Source organism: Chelonia mydas, chromosome 6, assembly GCF_015237465.2.
Source record: "Chelonia mydas isolate rCheMyd1 chromosome 6, rCheMyd1.pri.v2, whole genome shotgun sequence".
Classification (NCBI taxonomy): Eukaryota; Metazoa; Chordata; order Testudines; family Cheloniidae; genus Chelonia; species Chelonia mydas.
In genome coordinates this window covers 104,217,830-104,242,064 of record NC_051246.2, presented here as the reverse complement: position 1 = coordinate 104,242,064, position 24,235 = coordinate 104,217,830, and the positions used below count along the sequence as shown (strand labels likewise).

General features: G+C 39.6%; 1 protein-coding gene across 9 annotated transcripts in view; it reads left to right on the top strand.

The window, feature by feature from the left end:
• The window catches only part of BTBD7 (BTB domain containing 7), a 114,947-nt gene that overhangs the window by 83,706 nt on the left and 7,006 nt on the right, over positions 1–24,235 (top strand). For 6 of the 9 annotated variants that reach the window (XM_037900866.2, XM_037900869.2, XM_037900867.2 and 3 more), the window contains 6 exons: positions 3,255–3,330; positions 11,130–11,290; positions 11,683–11,826; positions 14,520–14,709; positions 20,148–20,326; positions 21,926–22,357. In XM_037900866.2, the coding sequence (XP_037756794.1) occupies positions 3,255–3,330; positions 11,130–11,290; positions 11,683–11,826; positions 14,520–14,709; positions 20,148–20,326; positions 21,926–22,357 (1,182 nt within the window). Of the gene's footprint in view, positions 1–3,254; positions 3,331–10,498; positions 10,604–11,129; positions 11,291–11,682; positions 11,827–14,519; positions 14,710–20,147; positions 20,327–21,925; positions 22,358–24,235 lie in introns of those variants that run through there. The other 3 variants (XR_005225593.2, XR_005225594.2, XR_005225595.2) reach the window with 3 other exon arrangements.

The following is a 24,235-nucleotide window of genomic DNA, read 5'->3' as shown; positions in this document are numbered from 1 at the left end:
TTGCTCCCTTCCTAGGGATGGCTTTCTGCATCCCACTGTGAAGACTGACAGAAAGGGGATTGAGAGAGGTAAAATTCTGTTACTTGTGAATTTTCATTCTAGGACTGTCCTTTGGAAGGTTGGAATATGTCCAGGGTATTTTCTTGCTATTGCTCTCTTAAGCACTTTGAAAGGGAAGAATGTGTTTCTCCAGGAAATCCCTAAATTTCATGTCACGACAATACTTCAAATGGTTTGAGTTGAATAGTGCTTTTGAACGTCTGTATAATTAGTATTCTTCAGCTTTGGAAGCTATAATTCTGGAGAGTTCCTTCTGTGGGGTGATCCTAAATTCAGGCTCTGAGCAAAGATCTGGTCTGTTCCTAGTTCCCCTGGAGACAGGGAATGCCCACTGTGAAGACTGTCTGACATGGAGGGTTCTAGAGTGAAAATTCACAGATAAGACACAATTTTCCCTTTTAAGCTTACAAAACTTGTTTTTGAAGATCATGTTCATGTCTGTAACTGGGGACATACTAAGAAAATTATATTTTTAAAAAGTAATATATAGGATTGTTATAGGGTTACCACCTTTGAAATGCAAAATAAATACATCCCCACCTCACAAGGCAAGCCCTCTGCAACTCCAAACACAAGGTGACTTCACAAACCCCCCTTCAACAGCCACTTATAGTATCTAGAGAGGGAACACACATAAGGTTGATAACATCATTTTCTTTTTTTAAACTGCGGAAGTGGGAACACTGCAGCATCTTTAGCTGGACACTAGGGCTGTCAAACAATTTGAAAAATTAATCACAATTAATTGTGAGTAGGGCTGTTGATCGCAGTTAACTCACGCGATTAACTCAAAAAAATTAACTGATTAAAAAAATTAATTTTGATTAATCACACTGTTAAACACTAGAATACCAATTGAAATTGATTAAATATTTTTGGTTTTCTTCATTTTCAAATATATTGATTTCTATTACAACACAGAATACAAAGTGTACAGTGATCACTTTATATTATTTTTGTTACTAACATTTGCACTGTAAAAATGATAAAAGAAATAGTATTTTTCAGTTCACCTCATACAAGTACTGTAGTGCAATCTCTATCATGAAAGTGTAACTTACAAATGTAGAATTGTTTTTATTAGATTGTTTTGGTTTTGAGTGCAGTTATGTAAAACTTTAGCACCTACAAGTCCACTCAGACCTCCTTCAGCCAATTGCTAAGACAAACAAATTTGTTTACATTTACGGGAGATACTGCTGCCTGCTTCTTATTTACAGTGTCACCTGAAAGTGAGAACAGGTGTTTGCATGGCACTTTTGTAGATGGTGTAGCAAAGTATTAACGTGCCAGATATGCTAAACATTCATATGCCCCTTCATGCTTCAGCCACCATTCCAGAGGACATGCTTCCATGCTGATGATGATCCTTAAAAAAAATAGTGCATTAATTAAATTTGTGACTGAACTCCTTGGGGAAGAATTGTATGTCCCCTGCTCTGTTTTACTCGTATTCTGACATAAATTTCATGTTATAGCAGTCTCGGATGATGACCCAACACATGTTGTTTGATTTACGAACACTGTCACTGCAGATTTTGACAAAATGCAAAGAAGGTATCACTGTGAGATTTCTAAAAATAGCTACAGCACTTGACCTAAGATTTAAGAATCTGAAGTGCCGAACAAAATCTGAGAGGGACGAGGTGTGGAGCATGCTTTCAGAAGTCTTAAAAACAAAACACTGATACAGAAACTACAGAACCCGAACCACCACCACCAAAAATAAATAAATTAAATAAAAAATTAACCTTCTGCTGGTGGCATCTGACTCCAATGATGAAAATGAACATGCATTGGTCTGCTCTGCTTTGGATTGTTAACGAGCAGAACCTGTCATCAGCATGGATGCATATCTTCTGGAATCGTGGTTGAAGCATGAAGGGACATACGCTAAAGATTCATATCTGGCACATAAATACCTTTCGACGCCGGTTACAACAGTGCCATGCAAATGCCTGTTCTCACTTTCAGGAGATATAAACAAGAAGCGGGCAGCATTATCTTCTGCAAATGTAACCAAACTTGTTTGAGCAATTGGCTGAAGTAGGACTGAGTGGACTTTTAGGCTCTAAAGTTTTACACTGTTTTTGAGTGCAGTTATGTAACCAAAACAAATCTACATTTGTAAGTTGCACTTTCACAATAAAGACTGCACTACAGTAATTGTATGAGGTGAATTGAAAAATATTATTTGTTTTGCTTATCTTTATTACAGTGCAAATATTTGTAATAAAAAATAATATAAAGTGAGTACTATAGACTGTTTTGTTTTGTAATTGAAATCAATATATTTGAAAATGTAGAAAAACATCCAAAAATATTCATAATAAATTTAAATTGGTATTTTATTATTTAATAGTGCTATTAAAACTGATTAATCACAATTAATTTTTGTAATCGAGTTAATTTGTTTTGAGTTAATCACTTGAGTTAACTGCGATTGATGGCCCTACTGGACACAAAGTTTTAACATTAGATATCTTTCCCCACTTCTCCCCCCAGTGTATTGTGATGATGATGGAAAGCTTTAGATCCTGCGTTTTAAAAAAAAAAAAAAAAAAAAAAAAAGGGCGGGGGGGGGCGCAGATTAAATTATTTCCCTGGCAACTGGTAAAAATACCGGCCCGGTGATAACTCTAGATTGCTGAGAAGAAAAGGGTGGAGCATGTGGCACAGGTGAGTTCCAGAACTTTTTATGAATACAAAGAATTTATTAAAAATGGAGATTTTTTTTAACTCTAGAAACAATATTTTTTAAAAAAAACTTTAAACTCCTAAAAGAGAGAAGGCGGTGGGGGCAGACACTTGTAAAATCATAATGAAAAAAAACAGCGTTAGCAGGTTTGAGGAGGATTTATTTTTGTTTTTTTAAATAAATAGTCACTTTGTAGATTAGATGAATTACACCAGGTTCTTTGCAAATTGTATTGCTTTGGGAAACATATATTGTATAGCAGAACTTAAAGCTAGATATTCCTACTCTATCTTTTCCTAAGTTTAGCTATCAGTTTTACTACAAAGTACTTGAAGCAATAGTGGTACAGTAGAATGAAGGCTAATGTGAATATGCTTTTGTTGTGAGGTGACTCAATTAAGTTTTTTGTCTGAGAAATATTTGTATGTTCAGTGGTTCCCATGCAACGCATTGTTAATAAACTAAGTATGCATTGTGTTCCCTTTCTTTATTATAGGCAAGTGAACAAGATATTCTTAAGTATCTTGTTAAATGGGGAGAACATCAGTTGATGAAAAGAATAGCAGACAGAGGTAAGAACCTTGTTTTTAAAAAATGAATGGAACGGAGGACATTTCAAACTGATAGTTTTTAGTTCAAGAAAACATGTAATCTGACTATACTGTGACAAAGGAAAGCTAAACAAAAGCACTACACTGGGAATTTGTCTTCACTGGGGGCATGTCTTCACTAGCAATGCCATAGCAGCGCTTTAACATGGCCGTGTAGTCACAGCATAGTGCTGGGAGAGAGCTCTCCCAGCGCTATAAAATAATCACCTCTATGAGGGGAATAGCTACCTGCGCTGGGATCACTGTCTACACTGGCACTTCACAGCGCTGAAACGTTCAGTGCTCAAGTGGTGTTTTTTCATACCCCTGAGCAAGAAAGTTGCAGCACTGTAAAGTGCCAGTGTCGACAAGCCCTGAAACATCAGCAGTAGCAAATAAACATTGTACTAGAAAATAGCCAAAAGCACAAGCACTCTTGATATTAGAAAGACAAGATAGGTGAGGTAATAACTTCTATTTTATCTTCTTCTGATAGTGAAAGAGACAAGCTTTTGACCTACACAGAGCTCTTCTTCAGGTCTGGGAAAGGTACTCAGAGTGTTACAGCTAGATATAAAGGGGGATCAGTTAAAATAAGACCATTTAAGACAAAATGGCCAGTTAACACCTCTACAGTCATAGGTAAGGCCCTACCAAATTCACGATCTGAAATCAGCCTTTCCCTGTGAAATCTGATCTCCCCTGCTGCTGGGAGCCTGTGGCACCTAGCTGCTAGTCCAGTCATACTGGGGAGGGACAGGACTTGTCCTTCCCCTGCATGGCTGCTCTTGGTGGGGAGATCAGATCCACCTCCAGAGGCAGCACAGAAATGAGGGTGATACACCCTCTCTTCTGTGCTGGAGCAGCCCAGGAGCTGGGCTCTGGGCTTCTGCACCCGGGGTAGCCCAGGCTCAGGGCTTCTCTCTCCCCTCTTCCTCCTCTCAAACCTCCCCCCCCCCCCCCCCCCCCCCCCGCCATGGCTCTGAGCTTCAGCTCCTGTCAGTGTAGTGCGAGAAACTGAAACTGCTAACTGTAGGAATTTGCTACCTGTAGCAGTTACTCATATGTAAGGGATTGCAAAAAACGGCTATCTGTAGGGATTTGCTATATCAGATAGCCGTTTTTTACAATCCCTTGCATAAGAGTAACTGCTTCAGGTAACAGGTTCTCGCACTACACTGGCTGGATTTGGGACTTCCTTAATCTGTCACTGGCCTGGACTAGGAGCCCCCGGCTGGGATGCTCCTAGCGGCATAGAGGAGATTCTACCCACCTTCACCTCCCAGAACCTCCTCTAACTGCAAGAATCTCGGAGACTGCTACCTAGGCAGCATAGAAGTGAGGGTGGCAATCTTGGACCCCCCAACAACTTTGCAACCCCCCCACGATCCCATTTTGGGTTGGGACCCCCGCGGTTACAACACTGTGAAATTTCAGATATGAACATCTGAAATTGTGACATTGACCAATTTTAAAACCCTCTGGCTATGAAATTGACTAGAGTGGACCCTGAATTTGGTAGGGCCATAGTCATAAGACAAAGTGGGTTAGTTGGTTACAGATTGGATTTATGGCTTCTTATAACAGTGTCTTTAAGTCCATGACTTTTGGTGTCTAGCAGAATTTTGGATTTAAGTTCCCAGGCTCATCTTCTGAAGGTGTTGTACAGCTATGGAGTGGTGGTTTTTTGAGAAGCGTTCGTCCAGAGGTGATATGGTGTTTTTGTCTTTTATTTTTCTGAGTTCTTTCAAGAGCATAGTGATTGTCTCATTTCCCCCACTGAATTATAGGGACATTTAATGCACTGGATATGGTACACAACATGTTGTAATAGTAATGTGTAGAACTCGTGGATATTGAAGGGTATGTTGTGGTGGGTGTTGAACATCATACCGGTGGAGATATGTCTGCAGGTTTTTTGCATCTGTTATGGCAGGGTCTGGTACCATTTTGAGTTTGTGTGTCCTGGTCTGTGGGGAACTTACCTCTGGAGAGGGGATTTGGGAAGGATTTCTTTCAGGATATGGTCCTCATCAAGTATGGGTTGTTGTTGCTTGTTTGATACCCCATATACTTTCCTGTGTGGGGTGATAGGTGACAACTAGGGGTGTGTGGTCAGCAGTTTTTTTTCTGGTATTGAAGCAGGTTCTCTTGGGGTATTTGGGTGGTCCATTCCATGATGCAGTCTACTTCTCTGGTGGAATAGCCTTGTTTGGGTAAGGCAGTGGTTTTCAAACTGCGGGTCACGACCAAGTACTGGGTCGCGGAATGTAAGGCACTGGTAGGCGGCTCTGGTCAGCACTGCCGACGGGGCCATTAAAAGTCCTGTCGGCGGTGCTGCCCAGCTATCCCCTACCTGTTCTGACACTGTGCTACACCCTGGAAGTGGCCAGCAGCAGGTCTGGCTCCTAGGCAGGGGGGCCACAGGGCTCTGTGCGCTGCCCCTGCCCTAAGCACCGGTGCTACACTCCCATTGGCCGGGAATCCATTGCGGGGGGGCGGCGGTGCCTGTGGGCAAGAGCTGCTCCGAGCTACTTGCGTGCCTCCGCCTAGGAGCCGGACCTGCTGCTGGCCACTTCTGGGGCGCAGCGCAGTCCGCAGTGCCAGGACAGGCGTGAAGCCTGCCTTAGCCCCCCGCCCACTGCACCACTGACCGGGAGCTGCCCGAGGTAATCCTGCACCCCAGCCCTGAGCCCATCCCAAATCCCTCATCCCTGGCCCCATCTAAGAGCCTGCACCCCCAGCCCAGAGTTCTGACCCCTCCCGCATCCCAAACCCCTCATCCCCAACCCCACCCCAGAGCCTGTAGCGCCAGCCCAGAGCACCCTCCCACACCCCTCATTCCCACCTCGCAGCCCTTACCCCCGCACCCCAACCCTCTGCCCCAGCCCTGAGCCCCTCCCGCATCCCAAACCCCTCTTCCCTCAGCACTCGAACTGATTTAAATCACTAGTCAGGAAGACTCAATTTAATTATGGATTTCTACATAAAAGTGCATTCTTGTTGGTTGTTATAACCTTAATACATATTCTTTACAACTCAGAGATAGATATAGTTTCATTTTTAGAACGTACACGCTGTACATTTTTAAAGCGATTTATTTTGAAAACTTTTTAGATTAGTTTTACAGCTATATCAGAAAATGAATGATTGTTTAGTTATTTCATTTACCAAAGGTAATTGAAGCAGATATTTATGAAGTCATTGAGAGGTGAACTATCTCCAATTCAACTGGTTAATCGTTAATATTTGGAGGATTTTCTTGTCATGTTGTATTAGGAGGAGAACATCACCAGACAGACATTTAAATTGTTTTATTTAACTAAAACAACAACGTTATGTATTCTGGATTTTTTTCTTCAACAGCAGACATATAATATATTAACAAAACAAGCATATGAATTTTTGAATTTAGTTAAACATTCAGGTTTTTTAAAATCAGGTTTGTTTTTGTTAAAATTGTTTTTAACTAAAATAGTTAAATGAAATTAAAAAAAAAATTAAATCGACAATGACAGCCAGCTCAACATGAGAAATTTAAAATATTGGCTTCTGTAGCTAACTCAGTTGTCTTCACCTTCACTTTCCTGTTTGTTCATAATCTGGAAAGAAGAACAAGCTTTCCTGCTTTTTCAGGTCCCAAACGATTTCTCAGTTTGGAATGAATTTGTCCAAAGGAAGAAACTATTCTTTCTACAGCGACAGAAGAAGCTACTGCTGCTAAAAGTGAGATCATCACTTCAACAGTCTCTGAATCCAAGTGCTTAAGTGACTTCCACCAGTTCACTGGTGTGACTTTCTTTAAAATATCATCAGCAAACATATATTTCTTGAAGGGTTCACCCTTAGATCTGAAGTTTATTATAGTTGGCATTATGGAGTGATGATTGCTGGATGTCCATGTCATAGCCAACTTCTCTTCTTCAGCAATTAAGGTTTGACCCTGGTACCGAGCATTGAGAGTATTTGCAAGAAAATGAACTGGAGACAGTGCTTGTCCCATTAGTGTTTTTTAATGCTTGTAATTTAATTCTGTCATTGCATATTTCTCTTTTTAAGATCTCACTCAGTTCCTTCCAAATTTCAACAGCATCAGCAATAAAACAGCTGTTTCCCTGCAGGCTACAGAAATAGGCTTCAGGGTACTCGGCATGTGTTCAACATTTCTCTTAAGCCCAATGTTGTGAACTTTGGCTGTGACAGTGCCATCTATTTTTTCATGATTTTGTTCACAAACTGTCATCAGATTAGGCCAGTTCTTGATATAGTGCTCAAAACAGTCCACTACTGAGTTCCATCGCACGTCTTGTGGGAGATTTAGCTTGGTTCCTCCCACTTTTTTCAGAGCAGCTGCTGCAAAGTGGTTGTTACGGAAGTTTTTTACAGTTTCAACAACATTAGCCTTTATTTCTGGAACACTGAAGTCTTTGGTTAGGAAGTGCATCAAATGAGCACTTGAACCGTATCACAAACTTACCTATGGTTGTTTCTAGATGATGGAGATTTTTTTTTTCTTTTTGCTACAGATGATATATTGTGGCTATGTGACATACATTATGTGACTGAAACACCCTCATTGGCAGATAAATCTGAAACTATAGAAAATGATGGTGATCTTGAAGGTGGATAGTTTTCAGAATCCTGTATGTTGAGGATGGATTCTCCTAAACAAAATAAGTCAATGCAGTTATTTAATTATTACCATACTGCTCATTTAATATTACTCACTGCATTCACTAACACTCAGTACTTCTTTAAAGATTGTAAAAGGAAGATCTGCCTATTTCAGCTATTTATTTTTTTTATCACAACTGCATCTAAAATGATAGTAGCATAGAGTAACAACTATATTTTTTGCTCAAACATGAGAATTCAAGAATAGTCCAGAAGGAAGTCAGGCAGTCTTTAAGAAAGAAGTTACCTTTAAAAAAGGTTACCAACCTGAAGATCCTGCATGTTCAGACATGTTCCTTTCATCATCTTCAGTGCAGCTTCCTCTTGAAAAGGAACACTTCTCATGATGATGTTTCATTCGCGCAACCAGGCCTTGCATTTCTTTGTTGCACTGTTTGCATTTTGCACGCATGCCTGTCTTATGCACAGATGGAGGAACTTCATTAAAATTTTCCCAAACTGGGTCTCTTTTATGGCCTGCTGCCATTATAGGTTTTCCCTTCCAGTGAGAGAATGATATGGTAGATCTGAAATAAATGAAGGCTACACTCAGAAAGACCTCAAGGCTTCTGGAATATGCTGCTCAAACAGTTTCACTTTTGTTTCTACTGCCTGTCCCCTCCCTTCTCACATTTATCCCCAGACTTCTTCTCCTTGTCTGTTCTGCCCCCAAGATCTTCTAGTCATTGAACTTTTTGAAACTTTTCATTTTTAGAGAGAGGTAAGGGATTGACTCTGTGTACCCAAATTTGCAGAGGGACAATAGGGTTGAGGTCTGTTATTTCTCATCTCCCTATATTATTTTATTTATGTATTTATTTAAAAACATTTTTGCTGTTAACAAGCATATTATGTCTGGAGACGCAAATCCACACTTTGAGAACTGCAAAGCTAAGCATCTCTGATGGTATCTTCTAGACTGAGCACTGAGTCCCATTGGGGTAGATAGAAAGATTAACCTAAATAATCTATACAGAAGCCCCTGAAACTCCATAAAATTGGGTCCCTAATCCATGAACTATTGGAACTCATTTATAAAACTTTTCTTAAACATTACATGAATATATTCTCATACTATAGAATTAGAATTTATAATCCCTATTCCATGAAGAGATATCTTTGAGCTATAATGTGTCTTTAGATCGGATTTTTTTGATAAAATGCTTTTTGAGGAAAAAAACCTATTTCTTAAAATTATTTATTTACTTTAAAATCATTTTTGTCCACCCTGGTTTTGTGGTGCATTTGTTCAGAAGTTCTTCCTCAAGGTGGCCCATGAATAGCCGTTCTAGTACTTCTGGCTATTCCAATGGTTTGGATAAAGTTTGTTATTGAATGTAAAATTGTTAAAGCTGAAGATGAAAAGGATGAGTTTTACAATGTCTGTGGAGTGGATATCTCAGTGTTGTCCTTTGTCTTCTAGATATTTGAGACAGGCAGCAGTTCTATTGTTTTGAGAGATATTGACGTATTTAGGAAGCACAAGAATGGTGTTCTGTGGGAGGTTGGTGTTGTGGAGTTTCTGGAGAAAGTCAGTTGTGTCGTGGAGGAAACTGTTCCTTTGTGTTGAGTGGTTTGAGGTTGGTTTAAGAGTCCTCATATTCCTACAGTAAGAGTGCTGTGGCCAGATAAAATGGGTCTGCCTGGGTTCTCTTATTTGTGTATTTTGGGAAGATAGGGGATGAGGTTGTATAATTTCTCAGAGTTGTTTGGGAAAGGATTTGATGATATCCTTAAATTGCTGGTTGAATAGTGGTGTGGGATCTTCTTTGATTCCTTTATAATAGGTGGTATCAGAGAATTGTCAGTTGGCCTCATTGACGTAATCATCGTGGTTGAGGACTACAGTGGCATCCCCTTTGTCTGCTGGTTTGATCCCTATCTGGTGGTTGGATTTCAGGGACTGTATAGCTGTCCTCTCCGCAGTGGAAAGATTGTGGTGGATGTGATGCTTGTTAAGAATTTCACTGATTATTTTCCTCAAGCAACTAATGTAATGATCAAGTGTATAGTTTCGTCTGCTGTGGGATGTCCAGTCAGATGATTTTTTTCTTATGACTGTCTGTGGGCGTATGACGGTAGTTGTGGGTGGTGCTGTCTTTTGTTGTGAAAGAATTGTTTGAAGCAGAGTAAGCAAAAGAATTCTTCTAGTTCTCTTGTAGTATGGTGTCAAGTTCTGTGGTGGGGAGAAGTTCAGTCCCGTGGAGAGTACATATAATTCAACTGCAGTTAAAGGAGCACTGATAAGTGGAGGATTGGGTGTAGTGTCCAAGTGGTGGGTCCTGGTTTATGGTTTCTCCTGAATGTGGTGTTCCGTGGTTGTCAAATAGTTGTAGTTGGTTCCACTTTCTGTTTTTGTGGTGGGTAGCTGTCATCAGGTTTTTTATAGTTGTTTGGGGGTTCTTGCATGATCTCTGGGTGGGTTTCCTGATATTTTTTCTTCCAGTGTGTAGAAGCATGTGATTTCTTGTCTTAGGTAATCCCTTCTGGAATATGTGAGGTGCAAGAGATGGTTCCTCAGTTTTTTCTGAAGTCGTTCTGCAGAGCTGTTCAACATGTTTGCAGTTGTATGTAGTAAAATGTGTGTTGTATCTCAAGCAGAAATAATGGGCTGGATGTAGAAATTACTAGATGGGTTATATGGCCAGTGCTGTATAGCTGACTCAGTTATGATAATGGTCCCTTTTGCCCTTAAAAATCTGTGAAAATAGTCTGGTCTTTCTTGGAAACCACTGGGGAAAGGGAAAGAATCCACAGAAGAGTATTGAGGAACTACCAACAGTTGGGGATGAAAAGCGTTTTTTGTTGCTGCAGGAGCATGGTTTTGCAAAGACCTGAGAAATATCTATACAAACCATCTTTCTGTCAGTTTAAGCAGTAACAAGCCAGATAGAAAATAAATGTTGGGGAAATGGCTTTGGGGCAGGTGACTCTCATCCATAGGAACCAGACTGGATTGTGCTGGTGGCATGCAGGTTCATTTTGTGGGAAAACAATACCAGGCACTGTCCTTTTCCTTCCTGCAACAGAAAGGTAGAACTTCTGTTTTCCTATTAAAAAAATGTTTGTTCAGGTGGAGACAATATATTTATTATTCCTTTCCACAGAGCCCAATTTACTGAGTGGTACTGCCCACAGTGTGAACAAACGAGGGGTAAAGAGGCGAGATCTTGACATTGAGGAGCTGAGAGAGATCCTGTCTTCTCTTTTACCTGTTGTCCGCACTGAGCACATTTTACCTATGAACAGTGAAATACTGAGTGATGCTGTAAGTTTTTCTTCTCCCTCACTCCACAATCTACCTTTCAGACACACAGATCTAGCCTATGGGATTTTATACTTCAAGCAGTGCAAAAGTCCTGGGTTATTTTACCTTTTTGAGATAAAAGCACCAAAATGTTATCAGTCAGAATATTTATGAACTTTTGTTATGGATAATTATCCTAAAATAATGTTTTTAATGCAAGTTTTGTGCAAAATTTAAAATTTGGAATGACTAGTGAATTTTGGATCCAAGTGAGTACTACTTGATTTAAAAAAAAAATGATTTCACTTAAATTCCTCAGGGAATATGGCTGTACCTATTCAGAGTGTTTGGTTACTAAAATATTAGTAATATAAATTGTAATATGTTCAGTTTAAAAATTCTGTCTCTTACAGATGAAGAGAGGCCTCATTAGCACCCCTCCTTCAGATATGCTACCAACAGCAGAAGGTGGAAAGTCAAATGCCTGGCTACGGCAAAAAAGTGCTGGGATATATGTTAGGCCACGACTGTTCTCACCATATGTAGAGGAGGCAAAGGTAACCATTGATAATATGTGGACATTACTAAACTGGCGTCAACAAGGAATTCTGCAGACAGAAAGTTTCCGTATATCTTGTATTGTGTGCATGTGCTGCTCTAAAATACTAACACTTACAGTTTAACAAAGCTTATGGGCCTGATCATCAGACCCAAGTCTACAGCTTGTCGGAGGAATTTTGACAACTTTTCTAGTCAGAATTTCCTGATTCACTGAAATCAAAATGTTTTGATGAGTCTTTGATTTTGATGAAATTCTGAGGGAAGACCTGTCTGGTGGGCTGATGGAGAGCTGAGAGCCTGGGGGTTCTGGCTTCTGCTAGGTGGAGAATGGCAATTCCACCTTTCAGAGAATTTTGAAATTTTTGGTTTTCATTCCAAATGTAAACTAAGCCACATTTTAAAATCTCTAAATCCTCTGCAAAACAGAATGACTGTCTTTGTCCAGCTTTTCTGAAGCCCTCCGTTGTGCACCTCCAACAACCATCTTCCCATAACTCACCTTAAGGTAGCAGCTGAGGTGTAGGTGATGTTCTAGGATAGGCTTAGGAAAGGGCCAGGGCATGTCTGTGATGGGGCCAGGAGTATGATGCAATCTGGCAATCCTGGATCACACAGTGGCCCCTTGTAGACCACTGCTACATGTTAAAGCAGGCATGACTTACGCCAGGAGCTGGTTTGGCCTCAGCAGTGTGTAGGTTTGGGTGGCAGAAGGGCAGTGTAAAGCCAGCTATTCTCATGTCCCAGCGCTTCCCCTCCACCTCCCTCCCCCCATGGTGCTCTTGTGCATCTGAAGATCGAACTTCTGTAATCATAAGAAGAGTCCATAAGCATGTGAGATTTTGACGTGTTTTTTTTTTGAGGGGAGATTCCTAATTTGTTCTTCATGGGGTCAAACTAAAGAAATTCCAACATTAAATTCCTTTTTGCTACCATTAAAGGGCTCTTTTGCTAATGTTAATCGGAATTCATTCCTCCATGTTTTAGATCTTACCTAAAACAAAATTGGATCTGGCCAGAGTTACTCAAAAGAACTAAGACATTTGCACTAAAATATCCACGTTACCCTCTAGTTTGTGTGTTAGACTTAGAGAATATTGTTTAAAATTTCTAACATTGATATAAAAAGAAAAGGAGTACTTGTGGCACCTTAGAGACTAACCAATTTATTTGAGCATAAGCTTTCGTGAGCTACAGCTCATTCATCGGATGCATACTGTGGAAAGTACAGAAGATCTTTTTATACACACAAACCATGAAAAAATGGGTGTTTACCACTACAAAAGGTTTTCTCTCCCCCCACCCCACTCTCCTGCTGGTAATAGCTTATCTAAAGTGATCACTGGAGAGTGATCACTTTAGATAAGCTATTACCAGCAGGAAAGTGGGGTGGGGGGAGAGAAAACCTTTTGTAGTGGTAAACACCCATTTTTTCATGGTTTGTGTGTATAAAAAGATCTTCTGTACTTTCCACAGTATGCATCCGATGAATGAGCTGTAGCTCACGAAAGCTTATGCTCAAATAAATTGGTTAGTCTCTAAGGTGCCACAAGTACTCCTTTTCTTTGTGCAAATACAGACTAACATGGCTGTTACTCTGAAACCTAACATTGATGTGTATAGCAGCAAGAAAAGATATTGGCTAAAAAAGTTAACCATAATAAATCTTTGATTGTAACTTCTATTAGTGTAATGCTTTTAAGATAACAGATTTAATATTTGTGGTTTTTAGCAATCTGCATGAGAGTGCATTATCACTAGTCGTAAGGAAAAACAAGATGATACATTCTGTAAATGTATTTATTGCCTGGAATCGAGGTGTCTGAGTGTGTTTGATTGCTTGGTTCCATTGTTTCTAAATCAATCCTTAAGTATTTAACTTTGTATGTGAAAAATTGATTCTCATGAACATTTTATGTTTGACCTTTGATGCATACATACTCATTTTGCATCTAGTGATTATATATGTTAATTCATATACCAGATTAGTATTGTTATGCACAGAAGTCACATATTTCCAGTTTCATCAAATTCTCTTATACCTTCATTAATATTTAGATACCTAAATTACCCTCCTGCTCGTGTAAAGGAATCAGTTTAGAACTAAATGAGAACTTTAATCAGGGTGTCCATGAAAATCCCCTTCTGTCATCAGTTGAGAAGTTTTAAGGAAGCCTGTTTCACCTCTAGGAAAGGTGCATAGTGTGTTGGCTTAAAGGAAGGATTATCTTTAAGAGTTATAGCATTAGGAGTCGGGAAATTTAAGTAATATTCCCGCCTCTGTCTCGAGCTACTTGTGTGACCCAAGGGGTTGGGGGGAGAGCGGACTTGATTCTCCTTCTTCCATCTATAAAATGAAGATATTATATTTCCAGCATTATCTGTGAGGGGTGCCTAAACTTACTTTGTTGATTGTAAAGTGCTGTGAGATTTTTTGAGTGGAAAATACTCTAGAATACCCAAGTAATGTTATAAATTGGGAGCAGAAGAAATGGGTTTGTGTACTGTTGGGCCTTCATACAGCACTGTACTGTGCTTCCTACGTACTCATGGTATCTTCTAAAAGAATTGATCTGCATATTTCAGGGGGCAGTAGTTGGTTGTGTTATGGTTACTCCATGTGGAAAATATGATTTTGGAAAAGTAGTAATTTTTTTTAGCAGTTCTTATTATCTAACTACTATTATTTTAGTCAGTGCTAGATGAGATGATGGTGGAACAAACAGACCTAGTTCGTTTGCGGATGGTTAGAATGTCCAACGTCCCCGATACCCTCTACATGGTAAACAACGCAGTGCCACAGTGCTGTCATATGGTTAGCCACCAGCAAATCAGCAGTAATCAGTCCAGTCCTCCTTCAGTTGTCGCGAATGAAATCCCAGGTAAGAATGCTAGCTGATCTGCAGCAAACTATTTACTCTTCTCTGGGGGTTTTGTTCGTGGGGATTATTAAATTCTTGTTGTTTCCCAGAGTTTTCACATCTGGGGTTGGTAGATGGACTGCTTCTTTTAAGAGATTTCCTCCAAGGACTCTGAGTTTGGGATGAGTAGGAATTTTTTTGAGTAGAATTCTAATTGTGAGGGAGAGGTGCCCTGGTAGAAAGGGTGCTAGTATTCAGTTAGTTTAGAAGCACTTTTATAAATGAGACTAGAATCAAATATCTACTTTACAGAGCTGTCCATAACTGATAGCATTCAGCTATGCTACCAACAGCAGAAGAAAGAAATACTGCCATCCTATAGACTAGACTAAAAAAAAATCAACCAAATGTCAAATTATATAACACGTTGCACTGTGCCAAATTCAAACACTAGTGAACTGCCAGTGGGAAAAAGTTCCCCAAAATAAGTTGGCTTTGACTGAAAATGTTCTGCTGCCACTCCTGAAAAATTCCACTCCAAGGACATGGAATGAGAACATCTTGACCAATCTTAAATGCCATTGTAGCTGGGTTCTGAGCAATTCAAGGTTTAAAGATTGTCATCAACACTTTGACTCACACCTGAAAACAACGAGTGAGCCAGTGCAGCGTTTTGAGCACAAGGATTTTGATCTGGTAGTGGCCCACCTTATTTAATGCTCCACTAACAACATGAAAGAGGGATTGTTTAGCCAGGTTCATGAGCAGGGAGATCACTAGAGCTGTGGACTGAGCCAAATAGGTTTGTGTTACAGTCATATGTTACAACAAGCTGTGCACTCATGCCAGGAGCCGTCCCTGGAGCACAGAAGCAGAAAAGAGCTGGCAGCCTGAAGAACCAAGCAGTGTTCTCCTGTCTGTGCTCCAGGGGCTAGGTATGATTCTCAGCTGATCATTCCCCCACAAGGACAAGATTGAACATTATGGGCTGGTAGCGTGACATGTTCCTGAGGCTTTGTGAACCTCTGCTGAACTGTGCCTGCAGTATTCAGGTTAGGGTCAGCAAACTCTTGTCGGGGTTGCTTTGGACCTGTTTGAGTTTGTCTGAATCAGAAATCATGCAAGAGCTGAACTTGGCCCATGAACTCCTGAGTGAAACTATATTGTTCTGTATCCTGCTTCTACAACACTCATGTCATCCAGACAACACTAAAATGTGTGTGATTTGAGAAGATTGAGTGTGTTGACTTATGAAAAATAGTTCCAAACTCAAGCCAGATTGTTAACAAACCTTTTGAAGGGAAGGCTGAGTCATGCTGCCTTGAAATCTTCCTTTCATATAGTGTTACCTTGATACATACAGTGTTTAACTGTCTGAGTGTTTTGCCATGGTGAAACAGAGTACAGTGGAGTTGCATCATCCGCACATTTAACTTACGCTAATTCAACTATATGCTCTCAGCAAAAAAAAAAAAGAAAAATAACAATAACAATAACTCGCGGCAGTGGAGTACTGTAGAAGAGTCAACGGGAGAGCGCTCAGGGGTCGATTTATTGCGTTTAGACTAGACGCGATAAATTGACCCCCGCTGGATTGATCGCTGCCTGCCGATCCGGTGAGCATCTCACCGCGCTGAGTGTGATTCTAGTGTTTAAAGATACGTATTTTTCGTACAACATGGCCCCTAAACACAAGCCAACTACTTCATCTGGTGCTCAACCGAAGAAACAGCGATCTGTTCCAACGCTGGAGGAAAAACTGGCTGTGTTGGACTTACTGAGAGGTATGTCGGTCTCCAATGTGGCGCGTAAATATGGCCGCAACGAATCTAGCATCCATGTCATCAAGATTTGAGAGAGAGAAATTTGTCAAGCCATGGCATCAAGTGCTCCAATAGCTGCTAAGGTGAAGAGCCAGGTGCGTGATAAGACTTTAGTGAAGACTGAAAAGGCATTAAACTTATGGCTGGAAGACATGAACCGTAAACGTGTGCCTATCGTGTGAGAAAAGGCTCTTAGCCTCTACGCGCTGTTCAAACCTCCCACCTAAGAGGGACAGCCTTCTGATGAGAAGGAATTCAAAGCCAGCCAAGGTTGGCTTAACAGTTTTAGGAACCTCTTCAACCTCAAAAACGTGCAGACTACTGGTGAAGCTTCATCTACCAATGAAGAGGCAGCAAAAGCCTACCTCGAACAATTAAAGAAAATCATAGAAGAAAAGGGCTATCTTCCGGAACAAGTTTTTAATGCTGACGAGACTCGGCTCTTCTGGAAAAAAATGCCCAACCGCACTTACACTTTGAAATCAGAAAGACAAGCCGCTGGCTTCAAAGCAGCTAAAGACAGTGAGACTATGTTGTTTTGTGGCAATGCAGCTGGGAATTTAATAAAGCCGGGCTTGCTCTACAGGGCTGCAAATCCCTGTGCCCTAAAAGGCAAGAACAAAAATCTCCTGCCTGTGTTCTGGCAATCAAATAAAAAGGTTTGGGTGACGGCAGCATTATTTATGGATTGGTTCCACAAGTGTTTCATTCCGGAGGGCAAGCGGTACCTCGAAGAGAAAGGACTTGACTTTAAAGTGTTGCTGATCGTAGACAGATGGCTCCTGGCCATCCTGAGGCACTCCGGTTTGCGCATAACGACATTGAAGTAGTCTTTCTCCCTTTTTTATTCTTTCATTCTTCCGTCGCACGCTCTCTTTTTGACTATATGCGATTTTCACCTTACGCGCTGACTTTAGAACCTAACCCCTGTGTAAGATGCAACTCCACTGTATAGAGGTTTGTTTGAGACTCTTAGAGATATTGCAGATCTGCACGTTTTTACTATGTTAGTTCATATGCCAGAAATAAAAAAAAACATTTTGGAAAAATTAGCAAGTCTGATATTGCACCAGGGTGGATAAAAATCAATGATTTTAAAAAAAAAAAAAAGATAGATACATTATAGCTCAAAGATAGCTCATCATGGAATAGGGATTATAAATACTAATTCTATAGTATGAGACAATATATTCATGTAATGTTTAAGAAAAGTTTTATAAATGAGTTCCAGCAGTTCATGAATTAGAGACCCAATTTTATGGGGTTTCAAGGGCTTCTGTATAGATTATTTAGGTTAATCTTTCCATCTACCCAATGGAACTCAGTGCTCAGTCTAGAAGATACCATCAGAAATGCTTAGCTTTGCAGTTCTCAAACTGTCGATTTGTGTCTCCAGAGACAACATGCTTGTTAACAGCAAAAATGTTTCTAAATAAATAACGTATAGAGGTGAGAAATAACAGACCTCAACCCTATTGTCCCTCTGCAAATTTGTGTACACAGAGTCAATCCCTTACCTCTCTCTAAAAATGAAAAGTTTCAAAAATTTCAATAACTAGAAGATTGTTGGGGGTGGAATAGATCTGGACAAGGAGAAGAAGTCTGGAGATAAATGTGAGAAGGGAGGGACAGGCAGTAGAAACAAAAGTGAAACTGTTTGAACAGCATATTCCAGAAGTCTTGAGGTCTTTCTGAGTGTAGCCTTCATTGATTTGAGATCTACCATCCCATTCTCTCATTAGAAGGGAAAACTTACAATGGCAGCAGACCGTAAAAGAGACCAAGTTTGGGGATAAGAACCATGCAAGAAATATGTTTGCTGATGATGTTTTAAAGAAAGTCACACTAGTGAACTGGTAGAAGTCACTTAAGCACTTGGATTCAGAGACTGTTGAAGTGATGATCTCACTTTTAGCAGCAGTAGCTTCTTCTGTCGGTGTAGAAAGAATAGTTTCTTCCTTTGGACGAATTCATTCCAAACTGAGAAATCGTTTGGGATCTGAAAAAGCAGGAAAGCTTGTTTTTCTTCTCCAGATTATGACCAACAGGAAAATGAAGGTGAAAGACAACTGAGTTAGCTGCAGAAGCCAATATTTTAAATTTCTCATGTTGAGCTGGCTGTCATGTTGATTTAATTTTTTAGTTAAAAACAGTTTTAACAAAAACAAACCTGATTTTAAAAAACTTGAATGTTTAACTAAATTCAAAAATTCATATGCTTGTTTTGTTAATATATTATATGTTTGCTGTTGAAGAAAAAAACCAGAATACATAACGTTGTTTTAGTTAAATAAAACAATTTAAATGTCTGTCTAGTGATGTTTTCCTCCTGATACAGCATGGCAAGAAAATCCTCCAAATACTAATGATTAACCTGTTGAACTGGAGATAGTTCACCTCTCAATGACTTCATAAATAGCTGCTTCAATTACCTTTGGTAAATGAAATAACCAAACAATCATTCATTTTCTGATATAGCTGTAAAACGAATCTGAAAAGTTTTCAAAATAACCTACGTTAAAAATATATAGTGTGTACCTTCTAAAAATGAAACCCACATCTATCTCTGAGTTGTGAAGAATATGTATTAAGGTTATAACAACCAACAAGAATGCACTTTTATGTAGAAATCCATTATTAAATCAAGTCTTCCTGACTAGTGATTTAAATCATTATTTAAATCAGATCCACCCTGTACTGCACACACTGTGGTGATCTTTATGAAACTAGAAGCAATTGATGTTTGATTGTAGTTACGTGACGTGGTGTTTATTTCACCTCTGAAATGCAAATACCCCATGCATTACTCTTGCTGTCTAAACCATTTAATCTTTGTGGAAATCACAGGTGGTAATATTTTGCCATTGGATAGCTGGTGAGGTTCACAATTCAGACGCTGCATTTAGGGAGGCTTGAATTTAACTTTTCTCAAGATATGCACATGTTACTAGGGACAGAAAATTCACAAAGAAATATCACCCATCACCAGACAGCAGCAAAATGTTACATGATAGTTGTGCAATAGGATAACCAAATAACCAAAATTACATATGATTTCCTTTTGGAAAGGCTTCTAATTATTTCAAGGCAGCTGCATAAAACAGTGTAATTTTCACAGGTTTATGTTGGCTTAAAACTCATGTAATTTCTTTAAAATGCATTTTCTGTAGTTATTACTGGTACTATGGTCTTGTGATCCCAGTGTTCCACCAAAAACATAAATTGCGCCAAGAATATCAGCATATTGTTGGCCTATAGTATTCTAGAGGGAATGTGCAGTTGAGATTTAAAATATCATGGCCCCCAAATCATAAAATTCCTGCATCCTGTAAGACGCTTACAAAGAAGAGTATATTTGTGGTTCGCTTTCGTAAAAGCCAGAAAAATGGCACACATCCTTAGCACTAGTTTATTCTACACTTTATCCCATAAAGATGCTCTAAGGCATTAAGCACAAATATGTAAGTCATACTATTCTTGGCTCGGTGCCGGTCGTCTTCAGCAACGTAGTCAGCCTAACGTTAATTCTGAATGAAAAACTAAAGTTAGTCACGGCATTGAATTGCTTAGTTCCATTAATGTCTTAAGAAATAAATTCTCATGTAACTTTTCACTGTCATTTTTTTTCCCCCACAGTTCCCCATCTCCTTGTTGTTAAAGAGATGGTCAAACGGCTCCAGGAACTCCGTCATACTGAGCAGGTTCAAAGAGCATATGGTCTTAATTGTGGAGAAGGAGCCACTGTCAGTTATGAGATTCAGATTCGTGTATTACGAGAGTTTGGACTTTCTGATGCTGCTGCTGAGCTTTTACAGGTATGGAAAATTGTCTGGATAAGTTTAATTCCTTCTCCAGAGTGATTTAGTGCAAATCTTTTGAAAACTGAATGTTTGACTAGGACTGCAACAAAAACAAACGTATAGGTGTTCACTACTTTTTTTAATCTGCCCTTGTATTTACACTCAGTGATCAGGCACTAGTAATGAACTGCTTGTTGGAGGTGTAGAAAATTGGATGCTAGAAAGAGGGTGGTATTCATACATCGTAAAATGGGCTTGGAAGTGAAGAATTTTTACCAGTGAGAAAACGCATATTTTTATTATATCAAATAAATTAAGCTTATTTCCAGCATCAACCAGCAGTGGCATTTGTTGAAAGAAGTGGAGGAGACACAGAAGGAATGTTAATGCTTCTTTTTGGAAAATATGCTATAATGTGGAGTGAAAATGTCCAGTGCCTGATTCCAGTGACGCTGGTTACATGTAGTCTCAGAATCTGAGAAGCTGTTGTCATTGTCACTGTGCAAAGCACTTGATGTTCAGACACTTCTCTCTTACCTTTAAAAAATTCTCATTGGGGAAAAGGGCTGATAATCGCACAGACTCAAAGTAGATAGGAAGGTGAGAAGGTCTTTGCAATAATGTAATTCAGTGGTGGTAAAATACACTGTTTTTGAACCCCCCGGGGGAACACCAGTAGATTTTTTTTTAACTGATTACACATAAGAATTCTTACATTTCTGTCACTTAAAACAAACAAACAAACAAAAACCCCAACCACCCACTAAAGAAGAGTTTTCTTTTCCTCCACTTGAACTGGTTGGTTAAATGTTGCAAAAACGGTGTTCCAGTGCTTGACACTGGTTTGAATTCTGATTTGTTTATTGGTTCAGTAACATTTGCAGTGTTTGCTATGCATGAACATTAGAGAGTAGGTATACTTGTCCCCCAAAATAATATAGGTATTGCACAAGCATTCAAGCATGAGTAGGAGCAGACTGTGCTCACTATTTATTATTTGCTTTTTGTAATTTATTGTTGGTTATTTTCCTGTTTCAAAAAGCTTCCATCTAGACACGGAGCAAAAATTATACCATGTGACTTAAGTGACCACTCACTGTAAATAGTGAAAATGAGCAATTTGTGAACAACTTGTAGGCTGCAAATTGTTCATCCAAACGACTCTGAATACTTAAGAATAACAAATTGGTTCAAGAACAGGTCATGAAGAGTGAAAAGGACTAAATATTTAGATAGTAAGTCAGTCCTTGCCCCCTAAAGAATTTACAATGTGCCTGTACAGCACCTACTGTGATTGGTGGGAAGGGAAAGGGGCAATTTTGATTGAGGCCTCCAAATGCTGCTGGAATGCAAATAATACATTTGGATATCTTGATCACGGTGAGTAATTTGACCAGTGAAGCTGATGCAAGGCTCTCGCCTCTGACTCGTTCGTGATCAGCTCTTCGTCACCTTCTTTGAGTTTTTCAGTGTATTATTTAAAATGCTGGGACTAACTAGTCATTGTACTAATCTTAGATTACAAGTCCCAATCTTTGGTCAATTTTATAGGAAATCTGCCCCAAAAACCACAACTTTTTTTAATCTCTTCTATTTTGTTGCGTTCCCTTGCAGAATCCTCACAAGTTCTTTCCTGATGAGCGATTTGGGGATGAAAGTCCACTCCTAACTATGAGACAGTCTGGACGATGTCGAGTTAACAGCACTCCCACTGCAGAAACCATGTTTACAGAACTTGACTCTTATGTGGCCTTCCATCCACCACTGCCCCCTCCTCCACCTCCTTACCATCCACCAGCTACTCCTATTCACAGCCAGTTCAAAATGGGCTGGAAGCAAAGGGTGCCGAGTCAACATCCCTCACGTTCCTTTTCTTATCCATGCAACCATTCACTGTTCCACTCCAGGACAGCTCCTAAAGTTCCCCCACCTGTCTACTTACCTGGTGTCAAAGCAGCAGCACCCCCTGATTGCACTAACACTACAGGACTGGGGAGACAAACAGTAGCTGCAGCAGCAGCAGTAATGGCAGCTGAAAAGCAAGCAGTAAGTGCATCTTTTTTCCCCCCATTGAAGTAATTTGTTGAAAAGGAAAGTTAAGGTGAAATGTAATGACATAACATGGCTTGGAGGGAGGTGCAAAGGCTGGGTTTATAACTCAATGGGGAGCATAAATAAACCTTCTCCCCTCCACCCCTTCTGTAAAATACCTGAACCATCATGGTAGAGGGAGCCAAAACAGAAGGAGCAGAACTAGTGGAATAGACAGGGGCATAGGTGGATGTAGGTGTTACTTTTGCTATACATATTCACTTGAGAAGTAATGTAGACAGACAGGCATGTGGAGGAAATCCATGGAGAGTTCTGAATGCCTGGGGGGTAATTTTGAATTGGATTCTAAAATGAATAAGCCGGTGGCAGGTGATGGAGAATGGGATATATGCATATGTAGAAAGCGTTCATGGATTAATATTTAAAGGTAAAGAAAAAATTGTGTAGGAAGACTGGTTTCCTTGACTGAAGCTGACTTCATCATATGATTGGTTGTATGTCTGGATAGAAATGTAATTGCTAAAAGCACATTTTAAAAAGAAAAAAGTTTTAATGTTGACATTACTTGATATCAGTTCTAGGACTCCTAAACCTGTTTTGAGACTCTGCATGTGCATGTCTCCCAACACACTATACTTCAGTTTCTGAAAACCTGCTTATAGTCACTCAGATCTTTCCAAACAATTTATATTTACTTAAATCTGAACTTCTGTATGCTTCTGCACCCAAAGGTGACTTGTTTTTCAGTGGGTAAAACTCAGTTCAGCTCTTTCTAAATCAGTAGTTCTCAAACTTTTGTACTAGTGACCCCTTTCACATAGCAAGCCTCTGAGTGCGACCCCCCCCCCTTACAAATTAAAAACACTTTTTTTATATACATTTAACACCATTAGAAATGCTGGTTGCAAAGTGGGGTTTGGGGTGGAGGCGGACAGCCCACGACCCTCCTGAGAGGTCCCGACCCCCAGTTTGAGAACCCCTGTTCTAAATTATTTGAACTTGGTAGAAATTGTTTTCATATTTTAAGAAAAATATTCAAGTGCTTTTTTATGCTCCCATTACAAAATAGCCCTTTTTTAAGTGATTTCAAACTTGCCATGTACTTATTCCTCATATTAAGAAATGCCTTTGACGTATGTTAGTGTCTGAAAGTCATGCACAAAGGTTGCATGCTTATTAGCCGCTAGATTATTAACAAGCAAATATATGGTGGGAACTCCACAGATTGGAGTGAGTGAAACTGCTTTTAAAGAAGGAACTTGATTTAAAGCACTTGTATGTATGCTGCTTTGTATTCTCTTTAACATTAGCTTAAAGAAACCCCCCACTCTCTTGAATGCAAAGTAATAACTAAGTATTTAGCATAGGAATTGCCCTGCTGGTCTCTGAACAGTGACCAATACTAGATATTTCAGAGAAAGGTGCAGGAAATCCTGTAGTAGACAGCCTGCCCACAGGAGAAGTTTCTTCCTAGCACACTCTGTTAGTAATTGCCTCATGCTAAAGCATAAGGAACCATTTTAAATATCCTTTTATCATTTCTAACATAACTTTAGACATTGTCATCATCCATATAAATCCTTTTTTAAAAAAAATCTTACACCCTTGGCCTCTTTATCCTGTGGCAATGGTGCTCCAAAGTTTGTTTATATTTTGGGGTAAGAAGTATTTCCTTATTGTATTGCCTTTCAGTTTCTTTGGTTGTCTCCTTATTTTTATATTATCTAAAAAGTCTAATAGGAATCCCAACTATCTTTTCTATACTTCATTATTTTGGATACCTTTAACTTGTCCCCTTATTCATTTTCTTACCAATTACAATCTTTTCAATCTCTCTTCCTGTTGAAATCTTTCCATGTCAGTTCAGTTTTC